At 52.9% G+C, this 23220-nt stretch overlaps 1 protein-coding gene across 1 annotated transcript; it reads right to left on the reverse strand.

Annotated features, from left to right (window-relative positions):
• Window positions 1-2094: 2094 nt before the first annotated feature.
• Slc6a7 (solute carrier family 6 member 7) lies at window positions 2095-20871 on the reverse strand. Its single transcript, XM_020162567.2, has 14 exons — window positions 20732-20871; window positions 16282-16465; window positions 14592-14723; window positions 14247-14481; window positions 12328-12466; window positions 10738-10872; window positions 9787-9890; window positions 9539-9663; window positions 8729-8841; window positions 8524-8655; window positions 7982-8081; window positions 7692-7792; window positions 6681-6848; window positions 2095-3703 (listed from the first exon to the last, which is right to left on the reverse strand). Exons 1-14 carry the CDS (start codon window positions 20762-20764, stop codon window positions 3494-3496), a joined length of 1911 nt encoding a protein of 636 aa, XP_020018156.2. The 5' UTR covers window positions 20765-20871; the 3' UTR covers window positions 2095-3493.
• Between the last annotated feature and the right edge of the window lie 2349 nt (window positions 20872-23220).

Raw genomic sequence — 23220 nt, forward strand, 5'->3', positions numbered from 1 at the left:
GCAGATGGTTCTGTGCCCATCTCAGTATTTTCTGGAACCCATAGGAACACTTGCTCTGTGAAGTCCTGGAATAGGAGTGCAGGGCCCCAGAGCGTCCTCTACCATACCCTAGGCAGACATATGTGCTGCCTCCCACTGCTCCCTGCCAGCCTCCTAAGTTCAGGGTTGCATAGCAATGGAGATTAGCTGAGACAAGCAGGTGACCAAGCGGTACTGGAGGCCTGGCCTCCACTTCAGCACATTGCCACGGTGGGACTCTGGGTAAGATCTCACCTCTGGGCTGCTTATCGTTAAGTCTGCAGAGCAGTCAGGATACTCTGATAGAGCCTGCTGCTTGACATCTTTTGAAACAGTTGCCCACATACCAAATTGGAAAATGTCTTTTTTTTTTTTTTTCTTTTGGTGGTACTGGGGTTTGACCTCAGGACTTTGCATTTGCTAGGCAAGTGCTTTACCATTTAGTGAGTCCTTTTGCTTTTCAGTTTATTTTTGAGATAGGGTTCTCATGCTTTTGCCCAGGCCAGAGATCTTCCTACTTCTGCATCCTGAGTAGCTGAGATTACAGGCTTGTACCACCACTCAAATTGAGAAATTTCCCACAAAAATCCAAACTTCCATTAAAGCCAGGAGACCTGGCAACCAAGGCCACCCTCCTGAGAGGCAGATTCACCCTTAAGATAAGCATTTTCTTCTCCAGCTCCCTCAGCCCCCACCACACCCTGTCTCTCCAATACCCACTAAGTGTCACTTGCCAGTCATTCTCCCTCACACACCCGCAGCTTTGCTCTCTCGGGCTCCCTGACTGGCCCTGTGGGCCTGGGGTGGCAACTGTTGGTAACATTTAGGATTCCAGGCTGTGTCCTATTAGACACAGGGCTGATGTTCCCTTTGAATTGCCTGTTGTGCTGTCATAATATCCTCCAGCTGGGCCTCTCTGGTTCCCATCAACTCCCACCATGATCAGGGTCAGCTGTAAGCAGGAAGACTTGAAATCAGTAAAGGTTAGTGATTAGGAGATATTGCAAGGCAGTAGAGGGAGAAGAGTGGTCCAGCAGGAAGGGGTGTCCAGGAGCACAAAAATGGAAAAAGCAGAACACACTGAGGACTGGGCCAGGGTAGGCAGTATAAAAACTGTGGGCCTAGGGGGCCCAGGGGCTGGGGTAGACAAGGCAGACAGGGGAGGCAGAGGAATCCAGGGGTAGTTAGGGACAAGGCAGGTAAGATGAGGTGGAGATGTGAAGCTGGTGGGATCCCTTGCCTCCTAAGTCCTCCAATCTCACACCTGTAATCTGTGGGGCCTGGGTCTTACTTCCAAGACACCCAGCTGCAGCCACATCTGGGTGAGGAATGTCCCCAAGACCATGACCACTGATAGAACAGCACCCTTTCCTTTTGTGCGCTGAAAGAAGGCACAAGCCTTCTCTGGTGTGAAAAGACATGCCTGCTTTGGAAAGGTTATCTTTGCATCCTCTGCAAATTAGTAAGTCATCCCTTTCCCCCACCTGGAGCCTGGAACAAAGGGGTGAGAGGGGCCTGGCCCTTTATTCCGGGAAGCTTATTAATACCCAATAGCAGCCACCTTCCTTCCACCCCAAACAAAGCCTTGCAACACACTGGGTCTCCAGTTGAAAGGACTGGGGGCTCTTTTATATGACCAGGTCCTGCCAGGAGGGGGTGGGAGCACCAGGAGGTTCTTCCCATTGGAAACCAAAGGCTCCTCCCAAGCTTGGTCTTCCAGCTCCAGCCCTTACCTGCAGGGAAGGCCAAGAGGGAGATGTTGAGGGAAAGAAGGCAGCTGGCAGGGAAAGGAGAACAATGCCCAGCCCTGATCTGCTGCCCTCCCCACCTTGTGCAAGTCTGTGGGCCTTGGTTTGTCCGCATGCATAGTGAGGATCTTGTAGCCTCTAAGGCCTAGAGTTCATTGTCTTTTTCACTCCTCTCCCCCACTGCTATAGAGAAGTGACAGAGCAAGTGTCAGAAGCCAGGAAAGTGGGAAAAGAGATAGGTGAGCCTCAACCTCCTCCTCTATCAGGTAGGACCTGGAGAGACAAGCCCTGGGTTGCCCACCTCATGGCAGCAGTAAAGAGACTGGAGGACCTCATTTGGTGTTTATTAACAATCAACCAGCAGAACATAGATGGGCTGGGGAGACTGGGAGAGAGACCGGGCCTGGAGGTTGGCCACAGCTACACAAGGAGACCCTGCTGCACTGGGGAAAGCTGTGTGCAAGAGACTATTATCTCCCAGGGACCCAAGGCACCCAGAGCTGCCCTCTGCTCTCTGCCTTCGCCCTCATGCTGGTTCTTTGGACCCACACCCAGGAGCAGGGTGAGTGGTATCAGGACCCAGTGTGGACCATCTCTGAGTCTCTTGATTTCCTTTGTCATTCACAGCCCAAGGGCCACTTTCCAGCAGCGTGGGGGAGCTGGAGGAGACAGTGAGAAGGGAAGAGAGGGGCCCTAGATCCTGACTACGACTCCTATTCCCACCTGCTGCTCTGGCCTCCCTACCACCCCAGCCACAGGGTCTACCAGGTGAAGGTGTGGTCTTCTCTAAAGGCTGGTCCTCCTTTCTTCCCCCCTCCCACCCCAATGCCTCACTCAGGCCACCAGCACCTCTTGCCTGCCCTCCACAGGTCTCTCTGATTCTTAATCCACCCTGCATAGACCCAAAGTGATATTCCTTATCATGCAAATCCCCTCCCACCCTGCCTTCCTGGCTGCCCCCTCCCTCTATTCTTCATTCCCACTGAACCCTCTTGTCACCTGCCAACATCAACATCTCCAAGCACTCTTGATTGTGTCCCAGCAGGTCAGCCTCCTCCTGGCCCCTTGGGCTCTCTGGCCTTCCCTCTTCTCTACTCTCTGTGAACCTTCCCTCTTCCAGGCCTCGGCTCCCAGCTATTTTGGGAAACCTGGCCTGCATACATGGATCCACAGGGATCTTTCTCCCCACTTAATTTACTGACCCTTGACACCCACCCAGGGCCTTGGGAAACCCCAGAGCCTCTTACTGCCCTGGACTCCAGGTTCAAGTTCAGGTTGTATGGAAGAGTACAAAGACAGCTCCCCCCAGAAAAGGAAGAGTCTGGGCCCTGCACAGAGATGTCAATGTGGTACCTGCTGCCTCAAGGGAAAGAGAGCTGGCTGGCTAGAGGCCTGGGGTCAAGTCCTCTCTGCCATGTGACCTTGGGCCAGTTTCTCCCTCCCTGACCTCAATATGTCCATCTGCAAAGTGAGGACTGAGTTGGATCATTGTCAGCTTTGAATGGGCTGTGTGTGTGTGTGTGTGTGTGTGTGTGTGTGTGTGTGTGCTTAGAAGGTTAAACAGAGGTTTCAGGAGAGGCAGAGGCCACAAAGAGGGACTCACATGGGGGGATCAGCATCATTGTGGCAATCTCCCACAGTCGTTTGGAATCCCAGCAGGCTTGGCCGCCCCTTGCAGGCCCCATGAAGGGCCTGTGAGGCCCTGGTAGGGCCTCTGTCCGCCCGCCTCACATCATGGACTCCTCCTCCTCAGCGATCTCACGGTCCACCTCGATGGCTGTGTTCTCAAAGCTGGTGATACCCCCATACTTGCGCATGTGTACCATCAGCGGCTTTGGTGACTGGCTCCCAGCCAGTGTGGCCACATACATGCCCGTTCGGTTCTCCTCCAGCGACGGGCCCCAGTCCATGGCTGGCCGGCTGGCCTGCTGGAGCCGCTGCAGCAGAACAATGGTTGTTGAGTGCTATCCATGGTCAGGCACCCAGCAAACACCTGACCAGATCACCTGCCTGAGAGCTTACAGCAATCCAGGGTGGGGTAGGGAGGCACAACTACTTCCCAAGGGAGTGACTCCCATGTCTGGATGGGAATCTGCTCTGCTACTTTCAAGCTGGGTGGCATCTGGGAACCACCTGTAACTTGGGAACCGTGAACCCCTCATGGGTGCCAAGAACAGGGCAGGCCTGGTAAAAGGTGGCTGTCATGATCACGAGGCAGGGACCACCTCTGAGCATCCAAAGGTGGATCCAGGAGCCTACTCTGTGTCCCTTCCCGGACACCAGCCCAGCTTTGGAGCCCCAGTTTCTGGGAGGGAGCTGACTAACTGATGAGTCAGCTTGCACAGTCCAGAGTTGCTTCTTCCTCAAATTTGTTCCAGGGCCCCTGACTCCCCTGCCAGGTAGAAAAGCCCTGTGCCCTGGAAAAAAGGAGGCATCCTCTAGTCAGCGAAATTCATTAAGTGCAGGTTCCAAGGGAGATAACACATGCACTGCCCTTGGGCTAGGGTTGAGCACACTGACTTAGGCCTCACAGCATGGCAATGCTTATTTAAATATGTTAAAAGCCCCTAACCCTATTACTCAGAAACCTGCCGATGGCTCCTCCTCTCCCTTGGAATGTTCACTGTGGTTCCTGTGACCCACAATCCACCTCCTTGATCTTGGCACTGGTCACTCTCCCTCTGCTTCAGAGACACAGGCCTTTTTGCTACCTTCAAACATGACATCCCCTCCTGCCCTGGGGCCTTTGCACCTCTTGCCATTCTGTTTGGAATTCTCTCCCACCAGACATCATTATGGCTCATGGTGTCCATTTTTCCAGCTCTCTTTGACTGCCCTGGCCAAAATACCATCCTCCATCACTCGCTAGTCCTATACTCTGCTTTCTGCTTGTATGTGTTTTGTTTTTTAAAGTACATCATTTACCACTATTGTCTCCTGCATTAAATACAAGCATCCTGAGAGGAAGGATTTAGAAGTGTCCAGCTGAATACTGGTACTCAAACCAAAATTTTTTCAGTGCAAGAACTAACTACTGACACTTTGGTCTGGATAATTTGATTAGCAGCATACCTGGCCTCTACCCACAAGATGACAAGAGCACTCCCCATCCCTTCTATGACGTCTCCAGACATGTCAAATGCCCCTCAGGGAAAATCACTCTCTGGGGATCCTCTTTTGAGCACTTAGCATGTTCCAGTTCTGGGCTAGGACTTGGCTCACTTATTCTCATTTTATCCTGATGAGAGGGGAACTTCCCCCCATTCTGCCACTCCCATAGATATTATCTGAAAGTTAAAGCTCAAAGAGGTTACTCAAGTTGGCCATTATCACACAGGTGGGAAGTGGTGGTACTAGGATTTGAACTTGAGCAGTCTGACTCCATCCTGAACTTTTCAAATACTTTGCTTTTCTGCACCCACATGCTAGTTATGTTGGTAAGCTCCTTTTCTTCTCACAGCAATCTTGTGGGTAGGGATCACTGTCCTTATTTTAAAGATGGAAAAACTGAGGCTCATTCATGCTTCTGGCAAATGGCAGAACCAAGATTCTGATCCAATGGGCCAGTGTTGAAAATCCTGGTCTCTGAAGGGCACTTGTTGGTCAAGCAACAACTCCTCGGCCGTGCTGACATTCCCTGGCCCCAGCGTGCTGCCCCTCTATCTGGCTGGGGGCTCCCGCAAGCAGGGTGGGAGCAGGGCTGAGAGGCTGAGAGTCCGTGTTTGCAGCAGTTCTGTGGTAAGGCTGGAGGACCCTTAGCTTCTTCTCCTGAGTCCCTCTCTGTTCTGACTTCCCTCTGCAGACACCTGGCTCTCAAGCAAGACAGGCAGCATCCTCAGCAGCACAGGTGGCCTCCCAAGGCTCAGAGAAGGGCTTTGCCAAACCAAGTCACACAGAGGCTGAAGGCAAAGCAATAGTTGGACTCTAGGTGCCTGGTGGCCTGGGCCACAATTGACTTCTGCAGTTGTTGGGCACAAGAGCACCAAGCCTTTCTCCAAGTGGAGACATAGAAGGGAGAGAGGGCAGCTATGTGGGGTAAGCATGGGGCAGTGGTGTGGTGGTGAGCGGGCCATGAGAAGGGGGCAGGAGAGGCCTGCTTTGTTGCCAATTTCAGTGGTGAAACCCTACCACCATTGCCCATTTCAAGCCATCAGTGACTCAACAACCAGCTTACAACCCTCCTGACTATTGAACAATTGGCTTTTCATGAACCAGGCTGACTGGCTCCAGTATCCTCAGATGGGTGTGTGAGTTGTGGGGAGGGTCCCTGGGCTCTCTCAGGGCTCTTCAAGCTCCATTCTCAATGACAGCTTTAGCCACAAAAGAATTCCACATCCACTGCTTTCAAAATGAAAGCTGAGTGTACAGAGAGAGCCCTGTGGCCCAGGGAGCAGCAGGAGCTTGTTATGGTCACATCACATGTTTGCTGGCCCACAAAGGGTCACTACTCCCCTCCTTTGAGGCCTGCTGACTCCTGTGTCAAATGGCATGTACCCTCTTACACCATCATTCTATCCAAGGTCACACGCAAGATACAGAAGGGCTCCTGGGCACAGAAGAAGGGTGACAGTACACTGAGGTCCCTCAGTATCTGATTCTGGGCTCCAGAGGGAAGCTCTACCCTAGTGATTCAAGTTTAAGTCCCGATCCCCACCCCACCCAACCCTGGCACCTTGGGCTGGTTCCTATTGTCAGTGTCTACTGACATTGTGTCTGCTCCCTCACCAAGGTCCCCTGTGCTGTGAGGTGCCATGGGCAGGACCCCAGTGCCCTGAGTCTGCCTAGCCTATGCAGGCCTTAAGCTATTGGAAGCCTGCAACACCCTGGAGAAGGTATGCCATGGGCAGGAGTCTTCTGCCCAGGACATTCCATGGGCCCAGAAGGCTGGAGGTGGGCAGGGTGGGGCAGACTCACCTCCCAGAGAGAGCCCTCCTCTCGCAGCACAGCCAGCAGCATGCCAGCTGGGATCATGAGGCAGGACAGCAGACCCATCAGGATGCCCAGAAGCTCGGCCCAGGCGGGGAAGCGGTAGTTGCCATATTCTGAGGGCTGGTACTTGACGATGCTGTACACCAGCAGGGCCTGCAGGGTGGTGACTTCAGAGTCACAGGGTGGGTGAGGCCCAGGGCCTGGGATAGCCTGGGTCTGAGTTGCCTTAAGGCCTGAGAGAACTCAGTGTCCTAAACTATATGAGAGCCTGAGATGATCCATCTATGGAGTCTTTGAAAGCCTGAGCTAGCCCAGCTCCTAGTTGACCCAACACAAATGCCTGTGACCGCTCAGCTCTGAAGCACCCTAATTCCCACGGTGGCCTGTCTCTGAGCTACTCCCATCACAAGACTGAGAAAACACAGCAACAAGGCCCCAGCCCTGAGGCCTGGGAAAGTCATGCTATTTTGCCAACCAAGTGTAGAGAGATGCCTGGCACAGCTGCAAAAGCTGGGGCCACGGCCAGGTGTGGCAAGTCACAGCTATAATCCCAGCTACTCAGGAGGATCACAGTTCGAGGTCAGCCTAGGTAAAAAGTTAGTGAAGCCCAATCTCAGGCAGGTATGGCAGCATGCACCTGTCATCCCACCTATGGAGAGACATAAATAGGGGGACTGGGGTTCAGGCCAGCCCAGGGAAAAACTCAAGATCCTATCCAAAAAACAACTAAAAGCAAAAAGGGCTAGAGGTGTGGCTCAAGTGATAGAGCATCTGCCTAGCAGGCACAAGGTCCTGAGTTCAAACCCCAGTTTAAAAAAAAGCTGGGGTCTTCAGGAGAACTCTGTGGGCTAGGTACCTCATGCCCACCCTGCAGCTCTGACAGAGGCACCATTCTGGGCCAAGGCAGCCCAATAAACTACATGGACAGCCTGGAACCCCAGAAACCTACCCTCTTGACCCTCTCCTTCCCCTTCCCCAGATCCCCACGCCCATTACCAGGAGCGTGGCTGGGGACAGGAACAGCCAGCAGGCTCTGAAGTAGAGGCCCGGCTTAAAGCCCAGCATCATGTGGATATCCCGGCAGAACCTCTGGATGCCTGCATGGGGAGGGGAGGAGAAATAGCCCCGCCCACAGGCTCCGTAAGTGCCCAAACTCCTCCACACCCCCGCCGCCCCCCACCTGGAGCCCTGGCCCTCAGGCCAGTCACCCAGCTGCAGGTGCTTCAGGAAGACCCCACCGTCCTGTTCCACAGAGCCTCGGCTCTACCTCCCATGGGCCTTCTCACCATACACCCGGGTGACAGCGAGGCACGTGGTGATCACTACCACCATGAGTCCAAAGCTGGCGCTGTAGTCGTCCAGAAGGACCAGCCAGTACATGCCCCCCTGTAACACAAGGCACAGGTGTGGGTCCCACCAGTGTCACTCTCTGCTGTAGCCCCTTGTCCTAGCAGGGTGTGTGTGAACAAGGCACACACATGGGGTGGTACTGTCTACATGCTCAGCCCCATAGAAGCATCATCCCTTCAGCCTCCCAGCCGTCCTAGGTGCTGGAACCCCTGTTCACCTATGAGCAAAGACAGGCTCAGGGAGGGGAAGTCACCTGTCTGAGGCTACTCAGCAAGTTCAGATCTTTCACACTAATACTCCAAAGCCAGGATTTGATCATAAGGCCAAGCTGCCTCCCTTGGGAGACAGGGTCTGGGTGGGGCAGGCTCCTCACAAAGAGGAAGACATAGGAGGCTCAGTGATGCTCAGCCAGCCAGTGACATTGCTGTAGGTGCAGTCCCTGCCCACCCAGCCTGGTGTCCTCCTGCAGACAACTCACATCAGTTGTGAGGATCAGCCCCATCAGGTACATGGCCACGCAGATGAGGCCCGAGAACACGGCCTTCTTGGGTCGCAGGTAGTATGGGAACTCATCTGTCACTGCTGTCACGATGGTCTCCAGAAAGGCAAACTGTGTCGAGAAGTAGTGGGCTGGGATCAGAGTTCAAAACTCCCCCTGCCCCACTCCCATCGACAAGGCTCACCTGGCTGTCCAAACCAAGAGTCAGAAGCATGAAGAAGAAGAGGAAGGACCAGAAGGGCGACAGAGGCAGCATGGTCATAGCCTGTGGGTAGACCACAAAGGCCAGGCCAGGGCCTGGGCCAAGGGCACACAGGGTCAGCAGCTTGGGGCATCTGGCGGGCCCCATATAAACACTCAAAGACACACAATCGCTTCCACCCAATTGGGCACACTCCTTTAGCCAAACTCAGAGACATATACTAAAGATACACTTCTAATGGGTTCTTAACTCCTGGGACTTAGACCAGCACACTATGGGTGCTCAATAAATATAAGTTGATAGAATAAATGACTTAACAATGGGTGCACGCATGAACACATGATCCAAATATAAAATGTTATCAGAGCAGTTCTAGACACAATCATTTGCACAAAGAATTCCACTAGCACACATACTTACACACATCCATTGGCACAAGACACACTGATTCACAAGATCATTGTCACCCTTGATTCACTTGCACAGAGACATCTCAACCAGGATGTGACTCCTTTGGACAAACAAGGCATGAAAGGTAAGACAACCTCATACAGCGACTCATTTGTTTTCTGAGCAAATGAGATACAGAGATATCATGAGATACAGATTGCTACATTCTCCTTTGCACACCCATGCCTTTGCACATGGACACGCAGAGACCAAGACCTATTCATCTGCATGCACATGCACACATACACACGACATAACCATTCACAGTCTTGCTAGACACTGGCCTAGTCCCATGTGTCTCACACCCACTCTCACCCCACGAAACCCTGGCAGCCTGCCCACCTGCTTTGGCTACTTGGTCCACAGGCACACCCAGCTCCTGAGACATGTAGCCCAGCACGGAGAAGATGGCGAAACCAGCCAGGATGCTGGTGATGGCATTGCCCAGAGTGACGATGAAGGTGTCTCTGCCAAGACAGTCCCGGCACAGACCAGAGTGAGCCGGCCACGCCCTCAACCCACAAGGCCTCCCTGGCGAGCCACTCTCCTCTTGCTTTGGTCTCAGGCTGTGGTAAACTGCAGCCACTGACCTGTAGATGTTCTGGTGAAATGTGTTGTAGGAGGCAAAGGTGAGGAGACCCCCAAAGCCCACACCCAGAGAATAGAAGATCTGAAGAGCAGCTTCGATCCACACCTGCACCAGGGAAAGAGGGAGAAAGAGGGCAGACAGGAGGGGCAGGCACATAGAGGACCAGGGAAGAGCAGCTAGGAGGCAGGCTAGGCTGGGTCCAGACATGGTGTGGAGAAGAGCCAGGCTCATCAACGTGGGCCAGGAGTACAGCCAGCCCCAGCAGTCACACTGCAGGATGTGGGCAAGTCCCTCCCCATCCCGATCTGAGTTTCCCACTCAGGGTCTGGCGGATGTCTCTAAGCGTGGTTCAGTCCTGAAGACAGTAGCACCTAGTGTAAATTTTACAGTAAATTCATGTTGACAATAAGCTCATGTAGCCCCTCTACCTCCTCCTGGAGTCAGAGGGACCTGAATTGGAATCCCATCTTTAGTGCTGTCTAGCTGTACAGCCTGGGCAAGTCACAGCACCTCTCTGGACTGCAGGCCCCTCATCTGTAATGAAGGAAGGGGGACAGCATGTACCTCATAGGGAGGGGCACGTAGCATCACTACGACATGCTAGTGAAGGGACAGGCACAGTCACTGGGCAATAAATGATAAATGTCAGCTGTCAGTTCCATGTTGTTATCATCACCATTATTAGTGCTGTCCTTGGAGTCAGAATCCTAGTTCTGCCACCCTTAGCTGTGGGACCTTAAGCTTATCACTAATCCTGTGGACCTCAGTTATTTATCTGTAAAATGGGAGGAATGTCTACTTCACAAGATTTTAAAGAATAATAAATGAAGAAAGATATGCAGGAAGTGCCTACTGCTGGGGACTCCCTCCCCATCTGGAGGACTCCTGCCTCTGCATCCTCTTTCCGCTTCTTGGCTCACCTCCCTCCACACCCCGGGGATGAGGGCCTCACCTTGGAAGACAACAGGTGGTGGAACTGAGGGGTCAGATAGAACTGGATGCCCTTCCAAGCCCCAGGAAGGGTCACTCCTCGGACCAGCAGCATGATCAGGATGAGGTAAGGGAATGTGGCCGTGAAATACACCACCTGAGAGACAACAAGTAGGGAGCAGAGACACGGGAACTTCTACACTGCTCCTCTTCTTAAAATTCCATCACAAGACGCTGACACTCAGGGTCCACATCTCTAAAATTCCATCACGAGACTCGCCTACTCAACCTTTGGGGTGGTCCGAGCCAGGAACCAGACACCACTCAGGATGTATCTCCCTGTTGCCTCCACCCATGCAACTTGCCAGCAAAGTGCTGATGCCCCCCTGGAACACAAGGCACAGGTGTGGGCCCCACCAGTGTCACTCTCTGCTGTCACCCCTCTCCTAGCAGGGTGTGTGTGAACAAGGCACAGCTAGGGAATGGGGTGGTATCCAGACCTATGTCCACTGCCATACCTGTGCAGGCCACCAGCAATGGTTCAAGAGCCTCCTCCTCCCGTGTATACACTCTTCCCTGCAAACCCCTCTGCACAATCATCAGAAATTTGACAATCCCAACCCCTCTGCCCTCTCCCAAACCAACTCCTTCCTTGAGCCCCAACATCCTCACTGCTTTGGCCATGACCATGACCACCCCTTCTCTCTTTCTAAATGCTTTCCACCCTGACTTCTTAGTCTTTAACAGCTCTGTTCCTTGTGGTCAACAGCTCTCACACAGAGGGACACATTCACATTTACAAATGGTGGATGGAATCATTCACAAGGTTTCCAAGTCCTGGAACAGCCTGGTGACTCTTCCCACCCCTTCTTTACCTCCAGTGTTCTTTAGTGGCTTGGTTCTCCCTGCATCTAGTCTGCCTTCCCTACATGAGGCTCACTCCACGTCTAGATGCAGGAATGAGCACAGGACCCAGTCCCAACCAAGCAGAGCATGCCATCTCCCTGGTCACCGAGATCTGTTCAGGTCTGACTTCCCTTCCCATGTGGGTACATGTGTACAGGGGAGAGGAACATGGCCCAGATTACCAAATAAGACTAAACTCTACAAAACTGTGGAAAGAGAGAACTTTTCAACAAGTAGATTATATGTAAATCTGGTGCAGCTGGGTCAACCTCGGGAAGAATGAGGCCTCAAAAGGAAACCAATGCCAGGAAAGCACTGTTGCCAGGCCAGAGAAGCAGATTCCTAATAATATCCAATAAACCCCAAGACCCAGCTATGCTTAAAGCACATCTTCTGGGCTTTCCAAAGAGCCTTGACTCATATATCCACCCTCTAAGCAGTAACAAACTATCACCAAGTCCCTCCAAAGCGCCAGGTACCAGGTAAGCGTGCCAACTCGAATCACCTAGGGTGCTGCCCATGGTGGGCTTCTAGTCTAGAAAGCAGCCCAGCCCCTGTCCCTCCTCACCTTTCCTCAGGCAGTGCCCCTCCCCCTGACAGGTGAAGTCTGTCTTCTCAGCCTCAGTCAGAGCCTGTCTCCTCCCACCTGGCCTGCCCTCAGGCCTCTGGGGCCACCCAGACCTCACCTGGCCGCCCTTAGCCTCACCTTGCCCGAGGACTTCACTCCCTTGAGGATGCAGAGGAACACGATGACCCAGGCCATCAGCAGGCAGAGGCAGAGGTTCCAGCGGATCTCCCCAGGCCTGCCAATGCCCTGGCTGCCCTGGATGTGAAGGACGTAGCGGCTGTGGGAGACAGAGGTCCAAGTGTCCTCAGGTCACCCAGTCATGCTCCACAGGCCTGGGGCAAAGCTTTGTCCAGTCTTCAAGGTCCTACTGGCTCTTCGCTATGTGGCAACCCTCTGATCTTCTCCATCTTTCTCTGGCTGACTCTGAGTTCAAGAGCTGGTCTCTAGCAACCCATGCCTGGGCTCCCTTTCTCCTGCACTTCCATGCTGGTTTGCCTGAGGTGAGCAAACAGCAGGAGGCCGAGAGTGGGAGAAATGAGAGATCTGGGTATTTGCACATGTGGACACACACACACACATGTGCCATCCAGGGGCCTAGCTGTGTTTCTGTGAGCTATGGTTCTTGCCTGGCAGCCCCTCTTCCAAGGCTCCAATTCATCCATTCCCTGGCCCTCTTGCTTCCTGGGTGGTAACAGCTCTCCCTATTGCTAATCCCTAGTGCCCCCTTTCCTTATGGGTTCCCTGACTCTCAAGACAGGCCCCTCATTAACCTCCCTCCAGTTCAGCCCTCTTTGTGGTACCATCTGCCCCCTGTCCACATGCTGACAGATACAGTGGGCTGTGGTGTTGCCACAGAAATCCTGGGCAGCTGATGTGACCATGTCAAGTTCTTTGGCTTTGCACTTTGGGCCCAAGTCCATGCGCTCCCAAGGGTCAGATGATCTTCAGCAGGGTGACCTTGAAATGGACAGATGAGTGAACTGTGCAGTCCTCACAGGCTAGAACAGTTCCAGGCATGGGACCATCTGGGGGAAATCACTCAGAGCAGCTCCTTGCAGTGGACGGGAAGGGGGTATCTAGTCTGTCCTCTGGCTACCCAGGGGCTAGGCTACTCTAGAATGTTCCAGAACAGGACTGGGATTCAGGAGTTCTTAGAATCAATATTGCCTCTACTGAGCAAACCTCTGGGCCTTATTTTCCCAGCTATAAATTGGGGCACTGGGATAGGCAGATGGGCCTCCACATCTTTCTGACAGCCACCATTCCCTGAGCTGACAAGGTGCTTGTGACTGGGATGATGGTTCTACCTTGTCTATATCTCACAACAATCCTTTACTATAGCCTCCTGTCTCCTATTAGAATAATCTAAGATAGTCCTTACTCTGCATGCTTCTGACCCAATGCTAAGTGCTTTCCCTACTAATACAGTAGGTGCTCAATAAGTACTTATTAAAATAGCGAGTAAGACAGTATATTGGTACACGCCTGTACACCCAGCATTGGGAGGCTGAAGCAGGAGGATGGAGAATTCCAGCCTGGGCTATATAACAAGGCCTGTCTCTCCAAGAAGAATGAATGAACGATAAGTAAATGATGGAGGAGATAGCAACCTGTGAAGAAGGTACTACTGCTACCCCCACTGCTACAGAGAAGGAAACTGAGACTTCAAAATGTCACTAGTACTGCTATTACCACCATCATTATTATCATTAAGTAGCATTTATTGAGCACTTACTGTGTAGCAAACAGGACTGCAAAATCTATACATAGCTTCCCTATGATCTCTACAGCCACCCTCTGAAGACGCCACTACCATTGTCCCTCATTCTACAGACAAAGCCACAGAAGCTAAATGAATCAATCGTTCAAGGTCACACAGCTGGTCAGATGAGGAACTTGGATCAGAACCCAGAGTCCATCTACCACTAGCATCTGCACTCTGTCCTTGGGGTGCCCCCCCCAAGCTCCTTGGGGACACTGGCATTTCCTACCCTCTCCCTGCCCACCCCCAGTAGTGCAGGTGCTCTGCTGGCTGGCCGTGGGCCAGGCTGTCTGACCTCCAGTACTCCTCACTGGGGCTGACGGTGCTGGTGAGGTTGAGTGGCAGTGCCCCATTGCCATCCCTGGGGCCTCTGTGCTCTAGGCAGCGCTCTGTGTTCCACCAGTTGCCACAATGCTCCCAGGGCAGGCTGCTGGCAAGGGAGGCGAAGAGGTAGAAGAGGACGTAGGCAATGATCATGTTGTAGTAGATAGCCACCAAGCCTACGATGAGCAGCATGGCTGCACCGGCACCTGGTGTGGGAATAGCCGTCACCTCTCTGGGCTTCGCTTCCCTTTCTGCCTGGTGCTTGGAAGGGAGGTGGGGCAACTCCCTGCCTCCCCCAGGCCCGGCCCGGCCTTACCTTTGAAGAGTGGGCTGATTTTCCAGACAGCCAGAGGCCCCAGGCTGGAGAACTGACCGAGAGAGAGCTCCAGGAAGAAGAGGGGGATGCCACAGATGGCTAGCATGAGGAAGTAGGGCACAAGGAAGGCACCTGTGGGGAGAAGAGAAGGTTGGGGAGGGGCTCAGGTGAGTCAGTGTCCCTCCATAGCCCAGCTCTGGCTCAACCTCCCCTGAGAGCAGTCACCACCTGCCAGTGGATGGGACTGTGTACCTGCAGGTCACCGAAGGCCAAGAGGACTGGCAGGACTTTACTCACCTCTGTAGCCCTGATGCCCAGAACAGGGCTAGGCTCCGAGCAGACACTGGAGAAATGCCTGCTCAGTGAGTGAATAAAGGAGAGAGTGAACAAAGGAGTGGATAACTGAATTTCCTACCAAAGAGAGTGAAAACTCCTCGGTATGAAGTCAATGCTTTCAGACACTGGCTCCATGTGCCCTTCCACTGCCCACCAAGCTACCTCACATACTTATGGTTTTGTGGGCCCAGCACTATTTTTCCCTGTCCTTCTCACATTGGCAGTCACCTCCTTCAGACAACTGCCCTTCACCATGTGGCTCTGCAGGGGCTGCAGTCACACCAGCCAGCTCTCGACTCCCTCTTGTACCCCTGTGGACACATCTCCCAAGTGAGGCCAAGCAGAGACTTTCTCTGCAATTCTGCATAGACTCATTCAGATGGAGCATTTCTGGACAGCTCTGGGGTGACTGAAACCAAGTCATTGCAGAAGTGTCTGAAGGAGGAAGCCTTCCAGTCTCAGGAAAAAGTGTCACACGCAGAGAAGGGCAGGGAAGCAAGGAGAGGGAGAAACAGTAGGAGTTTCCGGGGTCTTAGAGGCCGCCTCCATCCCACATTGCTGGTCTTATAAATGTCTTTGCTTTATTTCACCCAGTTTTATCTGGATCTCTTTCACTTGATCAATATCCATTCTGGAACATATTCGGAAGAGACAGTTGGAGATACAGGGACTGGAGAGAAAACATGGTCTGGAAGGAGATGGTACTAGGTTGTAATACTGGGTCTGACCCCTGTGACCTTGGGCAGAGAACCAGGACTCTCTAGAACCTGGCTGCTTTATCATTTCCACAGTGCCTACCCAGGTGGGTTGTCATCGGGGTTAAGTGAGGCAGGCACCAAGCCTAGGGCCTGTGGGTGGTGAGCGATAAACCCTAGCTATTGTTACGAGTCTTAGTACAGTAAACTTGATGGAGAAGCAGGGAGCAGGGACAAAAGGAGAGCTTTCATAAGATGGGGGAGACCTTGTGTTTGCAATCTGAATGGAAAAAAAGCAGGAGAGGAGGAAATATTGAAGAGTCAAGAGAGGGAATGATTAATGGAGCAGGGCTCTGGAGGAAGCTGGAGAGGGGATGGGTGAATATTAAAAACGTGAGGATTACTGACAAGCAGATAGAGTCTTTTATCTCCAAGCACAGGCAGCTCCCTCTGTCTTCTAAGCAGGGCCAGGGAGTGTGGAGCCTGAGAGAGAAAACCATGTGGGTATCTGTCCTGGGGATGAGAGGGAGGGTGGAAGAACTTATCCTAGTCCAAGGTCACACGGGAGACAGTGACTTGAAGCCACCTAAAAGCTCATTCCATCTCAGAGTTTTGGGCTACCACCCCAGACACCATTGCACAGGATCTCAGACCCATACCTCCTCCATTGGTGTAGGCTCGATAGGGGAAACGCCAGACGTTTCCCAGACCCACACAGTAGCCAATGCAAGACAGCAGGAAGTCCAGCTTTCCCGTCCAGTTTCCCCGGTCTGCGGCAAAGTCCATGTCCAGGTCCACATCGCCCTGGTCACTGGGGGTCATCAGCAGGTCTGGGGTAACAGGCTGCCAGTAAGAGAGACCAAAGTGAGGAGGGAGAAGGCTGAGCCCAGGCTGGGGCTGGGACCCCAAGTCAAGAACATGGAATTGGATAGGGCTGAGTGAAGAGTTGCTCTAAGGGTTCAAGTAATCAAGTGCTCTCAGCCCCAGTCCTATGCAGGAGAGATCCTCCGGACCAGCAGGTGGCTGCCAGCACTGAGAAAGCTGTCTGATCTCCTAATTTAGGAATGAACCAAGGATGGTCCTATTTTTGATGACGACGATGATGATCTCAGTAATAGTCACCACGTGTTAGTGCTCACTGCACTAAACATTTCACTCACATCACCTGATTTCATACTCAAGACAATTCTATGAGCTAAGGACTCACCTAAGCTCCATTTTAAGCATGAGAAACACTGAGGCTCAACGAGGGCTCGTGACTTGCCCAAGGTTTTTACCTGTTGGCTAGGGGGAAAACTAGGCTTTGAGCCCAGTTTCCTGATGCTAATGACCTTGTCTTCATCCACCATGCTGGAGTTATGTTTCTGTTCTGGGCACTTGATTTTAAGAAAGACACTGACAGTGTGGAACATGTCCAGAGGGCAGGTGGCCAAACCGGAGGGTGTTCAGGAAAAGATGTTACCGGGGGACAAGGCTTCCAAGCCTTTAGCATGGGAAGCAGAGTCCTTGGGAGACTGGACTCCCTGAAGGAGGGATTAGGCTTATGCCTAAGGACTGTGGATTTTAGCTCATGATCGGGAAGAAGCTTCTTAAGCCTGGTGTGACTCAGAAAGTCTTAGTCTTTCTGTCATTGGAGGACAGATATGTGCAGAGGGGAATGGAGACCAGCTGTTCTTTATGTCCCCTTTCACAATTCCAAGTGGGCAGAAAGGTCCCCTTCTGGCTGGGGCTGAGAGACAGAAGCCCACTTCCAGCTACTTGGGATCCTGGTCTCAAGGGATAGAAGTTGGCATGCCCAGGCTTAGCACCTGGAAGGAAGCTCAGAAGTACTGGCAGGTCCATCTAAAATTTAAAGGGTATCTTCCAGCAAGTGACTCACGAGTGGGTCAGGAAAAAGGGGCAGCCACACTTTGCCTACTTGCCTCTGAAATTCACACCCTATAGCAGAGAATAGTAGAATGCAAAGAAGGCCAATTAGCACTATCCAGGGTCTTCAGAGAGGAGAGAGGACCCTCCTACGTCCTGTCAAGAAATACTGGTAGGAAAACCATGACTCCACTAAATTGGGAGTTAGTAGAGTGACTAACACACTACATAACTTTAGGATCTTCTGAGCCTCAGTTTTCCCATCTGGACAATGAAGGGATTGGATAGATCATCATTTCTAAAAACATATCCCTTGGGATATTCATAGCATTCTGTGGGAAAATGGTCCTTGAGTCAAAGAAGTTTGGGAAAACCTGGGTTAACACAAACTAAAACTTGTTTCTTTTCTACAGAACAGAACTTGTCAGATCCTTAAGGCTCAGTGGTTGTCCAAATAGGAACTAGAAGGCAGTACTCCTCCCAAATTCTATTTAAGGGTCTCAAGAAGCCACCGTGCTTGGATGTAGTTGGGGAAATCGGGTCCAGACAGTGCCTGAATTACTGCAATCAAGATGGTGAAAGGAAGGCTGGGTGTGGCCTAGTGGTACAGCACTTGCCTAGCATGCTCCAAGCCCTGGGTTCCATCCCCAGCATCCCTAGAAGAGTAGGGCTGCTACAAGTGTCACAGAACTGGAGGTGTCTGCTAAGGTGAGTGTTGAACAGTGCATTAGGTGACAGCATTGTGCTAACAGTGTTAGGTTGACTCTCAGTGATAGTGGTGACCATGTTTGTGATCTTGTTTGTGACTGGGCAGTGGTAGCAAGGACAGCCTGTCATGATTATAGGTGATAGTGACAATGACAGAGAATTTCTTTTAAAGCCAGTAGGCTTCACAGGTTGAGACAAACATATGTTGGACTGGCAGCTTTTTGCTATGGTCTCAGCCATGCTGAAGTGGGAAGGGGGCAGCAGCTCTAGACTTACTGAACCCCTCCTTTCCCTAAGGCTGCTTCTTTAGCTAGTAAGCATCCACCTTCCAGAGCCTCTGGCTCCCAGGTGAGCTCTGGGAGGGATGAGGCAGCAGCCAACTGACACCGGCCCTGACCTTGGGTGGCAAAGTGGACCTGCCACCCTGAGATCCCCTGTCCTGTTCAGGTCAGCTGGCAGGAGGTCCTGGTAATGAGGCTTCTCTGATCCCTCCACAGAAGCTGCCCTTTCCACGCTCACAGAGCAGTCCCTGGCTCTGTTTCCATGGCAACAAGAGTTCCAAGAGCAGGATACTGAGAGCTCATCCCCTACCTCCCCCAATCAGAGGGACGCTTGCTTGGGCTCCCGGGCCAGGGGACAGGGTCCTCCAAAGCCAAGTCAATCAAAAACCTACCTGGAGTTTCCCACCTCACCACAGGTTGAATCTCAGGAGGCTGGCACAGTGGGGATGGGGGTTGTTGAGAGACAAAGGACAGCGACCACATAAATGGGGCAGGGTCCTAAACTATCTGAGTTGCTTCATAGTTGGACCTGGGTGGGAGCCCCCACTTCTGAGCCCCCACTCTGTGCCCCTGGGTCATGCAAGAACACACACCTGAGTTTTGCCAGAACTGCACCCTCTCTTTTAGAGAGCAGCAGATGTAGATCCCCACCATAGGGATTGGGAGAGGCAGAATTGCCCAAGCCAAGGCTCTCATACCTTCTCCAAGACAGACAGACAATAAGAATTTGGACTCCCACTTCATCATTGTATAGAGGAGGGAACGGAGATTCAGGGAGGGGATGACCCAAGGTCAAATAGCAAGGTAAGGGCAGAGCAAGACTAAGACCCAGATCCCTTGACTCCTAGTCCAGTGCTCATCTCTGAATGATGATGCTTCTTTGCTGTACCTTGGCATTTTCTCCCTCCTTGCCTTCTTCTCTTTGAGACCTAGGAAGGAGATCCTGAGAGATCACCCCAGGCTGTCCTATTGGTTCTACGTTGCTTACTCACCTCCAGGTAAGAGAACCCTCTGTGCCTCAGTTGTCTTGTCTATAAAATGGGGATAGTAGAACCTAGGACCCCCAGAGTCATTAGAGACTAAATGAGATGAGGCTGGCTAAGCTCACAGCTACCACCTAGGAGAACTTCACAATACATGGCTATTTACATAAGTGTGGCCTGTGGTGGAAAGGGGCAGGGGCTCTTGTGGGGAGGGAGAGCAAAGAGGGAGAGAAAAAGAGTGGGAAAAAAATGAGGGCAGGACCCAAGAGGACCTCAAATGGTCCCAAGGAGTTACTCAAGTCAGCCACTTACCCCAGTGGTTCCATGCTTGGCAGCACAAGGGCAGAGAGCTTGAGTCAGTGTGTGTGTGTGTGTGTGTGACAGAGAGAGAGAGAGAGAAGCCCCTGTGAATTCTCACACCCACCTGTCTCTTCCTGTCCACAGCATTCCACCCTCTCCACCTTGTGGGGGAGGTGGCGTTGGTGTCCCCACATTGGGGAGGGTTAGAGAATGGACCTGTTCAAAGTCACAGTGCAAGGGGCAGCTGCTCCAGGAGTTCTGACTCATTGACTTCTACCGACCTGAACTTTTAAGCCAAAAGCCAGAAAACTTCTCCCAATCCTCCCCTCCCCCACCCCTCCCCTCAACAACTCAGCTGGGAGGTCCTCCCATCCGCAAGGCCAGGAGAGGATGAGGTCTGGGGCCACGTCTGTCCCCAGCATCCACCTCTACTTCTTATCCTGTGGTCTCCCTTTCTCCCCCTGCCTCCTTTTGCCGCCCTCAGCCCTGCACCTTGGGGGCTCAGCAGGGAAGGAAAGGCTGCCAGGAGAAGGAAGGGGGCGGGGAGGACACAGGTTGAGGGGCCTGCAAGGCAGCAGCCGGCAGAAAAGAAGCGGGGGTCCGCTATAGGCTGGCAGAGGCTGCATCAGTACACAGTGCCCAGGTGAGCACCAGGTCGCTACCCGCCCCCCGCCCCCGAAATTAATACCGCTCAAGGCAGGCGCTCAGCTTCTGACACTTCCACCCGCAGTAAGACCCCTGGGGGAGCAGGGGCGGAATGGCGAGAAGCAGGTGTCTTGCCGCAGCCACCCCTACCAGTGCCTCCTGGAGCTGCAGACACCTGTTCGCGCAGGCCAGAGCCAGTGAACCCGGGCCCCCACTACCTGCATCCCACTCCCCAGGAACCACGACCCCGCCCCTGACCGTAATCCGGCTCAGTTGGGCCTCCCCAGCCCTGGGTGGGTTCGGGCCCCTCCCGCCTCGCGCCCTACCTTGCGGAGGTGAGCTCCCTGGAGCTTCTTCATCCTGGAGGGCGGGTGCTGGCGCTTCCCCGAGCGAGCGCGAAGAGCGAGCCAGCGAGCGAGCGAGACGGCGAGAGCTCGTCCGCCAGCGGCGCCCTACCCGCCGCTCCCGCGCGCCGGCTGAGGTGGGCGCGGGCGCGGGCGCGGGCGCGGGCGCGGGCTCTGCCGTCTGGCGGCTGCGGGCGTGGGGCGCGGGCCCGGCGCTGAGAAGAACGCCCCTGCCTCTCCCTGCGCAGCGCACGAGGCTGGGGAGACACCCAGACAGACCCGATGACCGACAGACCGCGGCTGGGGGATGCGCGCGCCCCCGCACGCAGAGCTCCGGATTGGAGGGGCCCCGAGCGCGTGAGGAGGGGTGTGTGCGACAGAAACCCTCCGCCTCAGCTGCCTCCTAGGTGACCTTGGGCGAGTGACCTACGCTCTCTGGGCCTCCCTTTCCTTAGTTGGGTGAGGAGGGAAGCAGGCCTCCCATTGCTCTTTGCTGTGTGACCTTAGTCAAGTTCTCTGTGTGGCCACTTCTTCATCTGGAAAGTGGGAGTAAGAATGTCACTTCCTTTGCAGGGATGTGAGGAAATCAGGGAGATGGAACAAGGGAAACAGCTAGCACATGGCCTGGAACATAGTAGACACTCAGATTGACCAACCGTGATTTGCCCATGGGCTATTTATTACTCAGTACAACCGATCAGTGTTTATCAACCACCTAAAATGGTCCTGAGTTAGATGCCTCATTTTCCCAACCTAGAGAGGCAGGCCTTAGTACTCCTATTTTTCAGATTAGGAAACTGAAGGGCAGAGAGTTCTAGTTACTTACTCAAGGTCACACAGCTAGTATGCGGACATCAGGGACAGTCAGGCTTCATGGACCTTCCTGACTAGTCGTGATCCACAATGCTACTCCTTTCCTTGAGATGAAAATGAAATCAGAAGGTTTGGGCGAGAAGAAGGGACAGGCAAGTGCCGCTGTGTTGCTGGGACTTAGATTGTCAGGACCAAATTTTTGTCCTCCAGCAGTATGACCTTGGGAAAGTTATGATTTTGCATCTGTAAAATGGGCCACCAGCCAGCTAGTGCATGGTTCTGATGGTCCCATGGTTCCTAGCCCATGGCTAGGATGGGATATGATTGTCTAGAGCGAGCATATGCATCAGTTTGCTGGGACTGAACTTGCTATGCTTGGGGACAGGCACATACATACATTACACATGTGCCTCCTTTACTTTTGAGGTATCCTAGTTCAGATATTAGCCAACTATATGTTGGCATCTACATGGGGGAGGCTTTGGGAAAAGTGAGGGTAAGGGTCCGCTCTTTGTCCCTGGAAGCTTGAAATGAGGTGGGGAGGGTTCAGATCTTAGCATGGGGAAAGTGAAGGCCCTGCTGCTCCCCTTTAGGCCTGTCCAGCTGCTCTTCCTTTTAAGCCTGACCACACAGAGCAGGCTAGGGCTCTCCAGACCCAGGAGGAAGGAGTCTTCTTTACCCGATGCTCCCAGGCCTAAGGTTGCCATGAATGTGAAGAGAAGACACATTTACTGAGCCTTACTGTGTGCATTACAACAAACGTCTACATCCACTAAGCAGTTTTTTAATTCTTCCCAATAGCCTGAGAAGACAGTTTGTGCATCTCATTTTATACCTGAGGAAACTGTCCAGAGGAGTAAAGTCATGTCCTTAAGGTCACATGGAACATGGAATCTCTGGGCTTTGAAAATGAAGCCAGGAGGGCTTTGGGCCCTGCCTGGAGAGAGGCAAAAGCCAGAAGCTCCTGACTCTGACTGAGGAGGCCCAATGGGGACCAGCAACACCTCCCCACACCCCCCAGGGCCTGTCACTGCATCTCCTACAGGATAGGCAGCAGTCTTTCCCTCATTGGCACTGGGGTTCCATCAGACCCTTTGAGGCCCAGAGAACCTGAGGAATGAGGAGTAGGGTAAGGCAGAGGCTCAGGAGTCTGGAAGACTGGTCTCTTTCTGGCAGCATCTAGGGGAGAAGTAGAACAGGGCAAAATGTTAGCCTTCCTAGAGTAAGCACATCATGGGGTAACCACTGAACTTTGGTGACGATCACAGCAACTGTGGCATTCAGTCTAGGTCCACACGTTTCAAACAGGGAAACGTAGGCCCAGAGTGGGCAGGACTTGCAAAATCACTTGCAGAGTCACACCTGGAATCTAGGAATATGACCCCACCAGGCTGGGTGGTCCACATCACACAGCTCTGCTACCCTCTCCCTGTCACTTGCTTGGGAAACAAGCAAGACCCTATCATTTTCTAGAGGATGTTATCCACATTGGTCACTCTACTCACTGAAGCCTTGATTTTGTGACCTTCAAGTGACCAGGAGTTCAGTGACCAAACACATTTGACTGTTCCCTCTCCGCTATTCCAGAGGGCCTTGACAAAAATAACTACTTAGGAATCCATATGGCAAATAGTCTACCTTTCTACCTTCCCTTCCTT

The sequence above is a fragment of the Castor canadensis genome, chromosome 6 (assembly GCF_047511655.1).
Source record: "Castor canadensis chromosome 6, mCasCan1.hap1v2, whole genome shotgun sequence".
Classification (NCBI taxonomy): Eukaryota; Metazoa; Chordata; class Mammalia; order Rodentia; family Castoridae; genus Castor; species Castor canadensis.

Excerpts from the sequence above, each read along its gene's own strand:
- Slc6a7 (XM_020162567.2), bottom strand. The coding sequence starts at position 20,764 with ATGAAGAAGCTCCAGGGAGCTCACCTCCGCAAG. Across the intron at positions 10,873-12,327 it reads GAGTGAAGTCCTCGGGCAAG|GTGGTGTATTTCACGGCCAC; the intron begins GTGAGGCTAAGG and ends GTTGTCTCTCAG. Across the intron at positions 7,793-7,981 it reads CGCTGTCACCCGGGTGTATG|GCATCCAGAGGTTCTGCCGG; the intron begins GTGAGAAGGCCC and ends CTCCCCATGCAG.